The sequence below is a fragment of the Nannobrachium achirus genome, assembly GCF_963921795.1.
Source record: "Nannobrachium achirus genome assembly, chromosome: 13".
Lineage (NCBI taxonomy): Eukaryota > Metazoa > Chordata > Actinopteri > Myctophiformes > Myctophidae > Nannobrachium > Nannobrachium achirus.
The window spans coordinates 64,696,859-64,702,858 of record NC_137833.1 but is presented as its reverse complement, the minus strand read 5'-3'; the positions used below and the strand labels follow the sequence as shown (position 1 = coordinate 64,702,858).

Below are 6,000 nucleotides of genomic sequence, written 5' to 3'. Positions count from 1 at the left end.
CTCACTTTCCAAAAATGTCCTCACTCTGTTGGTGAAAAACTCTTTCCGGTGCTCACTGGGTAGTAAGAACGGGCACACACACACACACACACACACACACACACACACACACACACACACACACACACACACACACACCAACTCCTCCCTCCAGTAAAAACTAGAGAGCATATAGCAGGGAAAACTACAGTGTTGAGTTTCGTCTCTGTGTATCTCTCTCTCTCTCTCTCTCTGCAACCTGAACTCACTCTTTAAAAGGCTCTCTCTCTCTCTCTCTCTCTCTCTCTCTCTCTCTCTCTCTCTCTCTCTCTCTCTCTCTCTCTCTCTCTCTCTACCTACTTACCTACCTACCTTCCTACCTACCTACCTACCTACCTAACCTACCTACCTAACCTACCTACCTACAGTGGTAGGTGGGTATGATGGGTCTCATCATGAAGAACTGTGGAGCTTTGCTAGTCTTGCTGTTGTGTTTGTCAGAGGTTGGGGCTCAGGGAGAGACGGTCTCCACCATGGAACAGAGGCTGCAGAGCTTGGAGCAGAAGATGGAAGGTATGGTAATGTTGTCTTAGAATAGATGCAGACACATAACTGCCTTCTTTGAGGCATTAACAATGTGTCAACGAGGATCAGCTGGGTCACACACACACACACGCGCACACGCACACACACACACACACACACACACACACACACACTCTGCAGTGCTCTAAACTTCACTTGAATATGATGGAATATGATTGAGGATTACTGCGATTAATAGGTAAGCTTACATTTCATATTGCTCAAGCCATACCTATAACTTTCAGGATAAATTGCTCCAGGGGCCACATGGGAGGCATTTGGCCCGCGGGCCACCAGTAGAATGCCCAAGATATAGAAGATATGTACCAATTTGTGTCAATTTGTTTCATTTAGTAGACGCTTTTAATCCAAAGCGACTTAGAAGGTAATACACAAGACTCCCTAAATCGGGAGATAAGCGACCATCAGGTTGCATGTAAAAATCGGCCTGATGGTGGCGTTATATGGGACAGATCCATGTTGATGACATGACTGTAGACATGCTGTGTACTGCTTTGTGTGATTTTAGGGCAAAATCTGTAGGAGCAGTGTCCAAAAATGTGTTTTGCAAGAATGGGCCTCATGGTGGCTCTAGAAGAGGGCCATGTGAGAAATGAGGGGTGGAGGTAGTGGTTTGGCAGCCAAGAAGTGTGTGTGCAAAGTTTGGCAAAGATCGGGGCAACGGTGGCGGAAATGAGAAGGGCAAAAGTGTGACGTTTGACTGACAGCCGGTGGAGGTTTTAGATTGTATATATATTATAGACATACTGTGTATTGATGTGCGTGATGTTTGGGCAAAATAAGTATAGTACTGGCTAAAAAATGTGTTGAGCTAAAATCTGCCTCCTGGTGGCGCTATAACAGGCCCATGTCAATTAATTTGGGGCAGAGGTTCTGCTCTGCATGGCATCTAGGGAGTGGGTGTGCACAGTTCACAAACGGAACCACAGATGGACGGACGGACGGAAGGACAGACAGCAAAACTTAGGCTGATTATCAATACGCATACTTGGGGAGTATGGACTTCAGAATTGCAAGTTCTCCTTGAGAGTAGAGACTTCAGAGGACGGGAGGACGGAGGAGTGTAGTTCTGCTATTGGAATAGCAGCACACTCAATTACATCACAATCTCAGCTTGCTTCAGGGCATTTCCACTGTCTGCGTTCAAGCAGCAGATGTATAAGCTATGAATGTGTTATGTTCCAATGGAGTATAAAATGCACTTTGTGCAGTTTACAACAACCATTCTATCCACCTCTTTCCGCGGGAATTTACTGGAGATGTTTTTGCAACACACTTCCGGTTAACAGCAGACATACAAGCTCGCGTCGCAGATGCAACCGCTGTGAGCTTGTAGATCACACTCGGCTGCGGCGCCGGAAGCTCCGTGCAACTTCTGCGCAATGCACTATGGGATGTTGGAAAGTTGTGGATAAGAAAATTTAAAAAAATAAAGCACTATTTTCTTTCTTTCCTTTTTATAAATGTTAACCTATCCCATCTACTGTCTGTTATCCTAAAAAGCGTAAAGACATATGCATATGAATAGCCTATGTTATAAATTATAAATACTAGAGCGTCTAGTGGGCGACCTGGCCAACTCGGGAACAATTTAAATAGGGAATGAATGCCCCGCCCTTTAATGCAAAACCAATTATACCTGTTGTCATAGGATCCGTTTTGACCATCTGTTTGCGTGTGTCCATTTATGCCCATATATGGAGATATCTGTCTGTCTATGTCCATTTCATGCCCATATATGGAGATCTCTGTAGGACCCGTTTTGACCATCTGTTTGCCTGTGTCCATTCATGCCCATATATGGAGTTATCTGTCTCTAAGCGTCCATTTTATGCCCATATATGGAGATCTCTGTAGGACCCGTATTGACCCTCTGTTTGCCTGTGTCCATTTATGCTCATATATGGAGATATCTGTGTCTGACAACTGTATAACGCTGTATATACACGTAATGTAGATTGATTGATTGATTTTAATGGACCGAAATAAAGATTACTACTACTATTGATTGATTGATTGACAGAAATGGCTGCCAAATGGAGTGCCTCTGAAGAGAAGGTGGCAGATCTGCAAACCAGATTAAATGCCAGTGAAAACCAGGTGTTGGAATTGAAGGAAGAAAGTGAAGGTACGTTTTCACATGCGCACGCACACACACGCACACGCGCACACACACACACACACACACACACACACACACACACACACACACACACACACACACACACACACACACACACACACACACAGGGTGCAAAACATAGTGTCTAACCATGGTTGCGGTCTAGCAGAGACAATTCATTCCAGTTGCACAGCACTTTTGAATCCCAATTGGCCATATTCACACCGCTGCCATCTTGGATCACATGACTACATATCTGAGCCTGCATTACAAATGGAGCGATGGTCCCAAAATATGAGTCCTGTTCAACCAATTTCTTTTGACCAAATGGGCAGATGAAAACATCAACATCCCCAAAAGGATTCAAAAGAAGGGCTACAATAACCGTATATGTTGCAACATTACTGTGTAGACTTGCTACAATATCTGTGCAGTGCTTGCTCCGCCGTCATACTAACTTATTGTGATTTTTGCACGTTAATCATGAAAAAATCTAACATGATTAACTTGCATTCTAACTTAATTAGCGCTAACATTCATTAATGAGATTAATTAATGTTAACAGTTTTACTGCCAGATGTTATTATTTATTTATTGGGTCTGGTGCCAGCAAAAGCACCTTACCTTTGCGACGTTATAGACAAAGATGTATTCATTTTCTTTTATTATTATTATTTTCTTTTCTCATTAAATAGGTGTACTTTGGCTATACTGGCAGTAGAGGGCAGCCTCATGCAAGAATTAATGTGAAATGGCCGCGGTCGGCTTCCATCCGTCAAGACCACTAAATCGCTACAGAGCAATAGATCCAGCGATAATAACAAGGAAGTGTTTTGTTACTCCATTGATGCTAACGTCCAGTGTGTTAACTGTACACACCCTAGGGTGACCATATTCTGAAAATCCAAAAAGAGGACACTCTACCCGGCGCATGCATATATATATATATATATATATATATATATATATATATATATATTTTTTTTTTTTTTTTTTTTTTTTCCCAAAATAATTTATATTACTAGTTTACAGCTCAATTATGTTATTAGTTATGTATTCATTTTGAGGGGTTCCAATTGGACCCTTTACAAATCTATTAATAGGCTAGAGAGATCCACTGATAAAGTATGCCTTTTGACTCCTGTATGAACGTTCAGCTTTGTAACTAAATAAAAGAGAGGTAGCCCATTATTCAAACCGCCGTTCTGCTTTACAAGGTTGTACAAAAGATTCTGTCAATTTAGTTAGCAGAAGAGCTCTCACCTCGCACAGACTGTCTTGTAGGCTACTTTGCAGTGTTGATATGGGCTTGAAGCAGAAAAACTTTTATTTGTAAATGCCTAAATAGACACAGAAGAGTACCAGCTTTGCTGACAGAACGCTCCATCTCATTGTTGGTCACTGGCACCTTTTGTGCATTTCATCAGTGAAACAGCATTAATTGCGTTTGCAGTTTGTTCGTTTGGCTTGAGCAGCGCGAGCTGCTGCCGAGCTCGTGCTGCTCTGCCTCTGATCTGAAAGCGAGACAGGCTGAGGGACTCAGAGGGAGGGGATCGCAGCGCAGGCAGAGAGTAGTATGAATAATACACATTCTGGGGTTAGGGGTGGAAACCCGCCTCTCACAGTGTGTTTCCAAACGAACCATTGAACGTGCATTGTAAATGCCCGTGCTTTAACTGTGATATGCGCAAAACCCCGGACATTTGAAGGAATTTATAAAACCCCCCCGGACAGGCCGGACAGCCCCCTAAAAGAGGACATGTCCGGGCAAAAGAGGACGTATGGTCACCCTAACACACCCGCGCGACCCCTCATCAGTTTACAGACATCAAAACAAGGTACAAAAGAACGAGCCAAAGAACGTACTATTGGCGGCGCGCCGCCGTGAAAAATGGGGCGAATGGGAACGTCCAAAGCGGTAAAAGAGTTAACATTAATTGCCATAATGTCAGTTAGCTGTAAGTAGATATGAGAAATGTGTGGCTGCTGATGTTTCCATGCCAACATTGTTTTATTTATTGTTAACAAATAGTTAATATGAGGCGGAGCAAGCACTGCACAGATAGCAAGTCTGTACACTGTAACGTTGCAACCTATATCATGGATGTACCATTCAATCCTGTTACTGTAGCCCTTCTTTTGAATCCTTTTGGGGATGTTGACATTGTCATCTACTAATTTGTCAATTTGGTCAAAATAAATAGGTGGAATAGAACTCATATTTTGGGACCATCTCTCCATTGTTTACAATGGTTTGTAATGCAGGGCCTGACGTGTTACCACCCCATGTGGTCATGTGATCCAAGATGGCCGCGGTATGAATTATGGTCAATTGGAACAAAGAGATTCTATAATAAGATATTAGATATTTGGAATCACCACCAGATGGCGCAGCGGCAGTTTGTTCAAAACGGGTCAGTCCTGCAAACTTTAGATGTCAATCTTAGTCAATCAAGATTGAATATGAAAAATCAAACAGATCCGTCTTGATCACATGACAGAGATACTGTGAACCGATTTGATGAAATTTGAATTCAATCTGAATGAGTAATATCAAAAAAAGGTTTTACATAAGTCAGCCTCCTGGTGGCGCTAAAAAAGGTAATTACTGTGTACAAAGACTTGCTACAATATCTGTGCAGTGCCTGCTCTGCTATCATATTAACTTACTGTATCGTGATTTTACACGTTAATCATGAATAAATCTAACATGATTAACTAGTAGTCTAACAACTTAAGTAGCGCTAATGTAGTGATACGCGGAAGCGGGGATTGAACCCGGGACTCCCACTCGCCAGTCCAACGCACAACCAGTCGTGCCAATAGGGCTGAGCCCGATTAGCAGGGCTGTTGTCGCTGGTTCATGGCTGATACTAACTGTGGGGTGCTACACTAACATTGGTTCATGGCTGATACTAACTGTGGGGTGCTACACTAACATTGGTTCATGGCTGATACTAACTGTGGGGTGCTACACTAACATTGGTTCATGGCTGATACTAACTGTGGGGTGCTACACTAACATTGGTTCATGGCTGATACTAACTGTGGGGTGCTACACTAACATTGGTTCATGGCTGATACTAACTGTGGGGTGCTACACTAACATTGGTTCATGGCTGATACTAACTGTGGGGTGCTACACTAACATTGGTTCATGGCTGATACTAACTGTGGGGTGCTACACTAACATTGGTTCATGGCTGATACTAACTGTGGGGTGCTACACTAACATTGGTTCATGGCTGATACTAACTGTGGGGTGCTACACTAACATTAACTGGTTCATGGCT

At 42.9% G+C, this 6,000-nt stretch overlaps 1 protein-coding gene across 1 annotated transcript in view; it reads left to right on the top strand.

Annotated features, from left to right (window-relative positions):
- Window positions 1-464: 464 nt before the first annotated feature.
- Window positions 465-6,000, top strand: part of LOC308296554 (cerebellin-1-like) — a 40,677-nt gene continuing 35,141 nt past the window's right edge. The window contains exons 1-2 of the mRNA XM_080739850.1: window positions 465-552; window positions 2,609-2,713. Coding sequence (XP_080595976.1) covers window positions 513-552; window positions 2,609-2,713 — 145 coding nt within the window. The 5' untranslated portion in view covers window positions 465-512. The remainder of the gene's footprint in view (window positions 553-2,608; window positions 2,714-6,000) is intronic.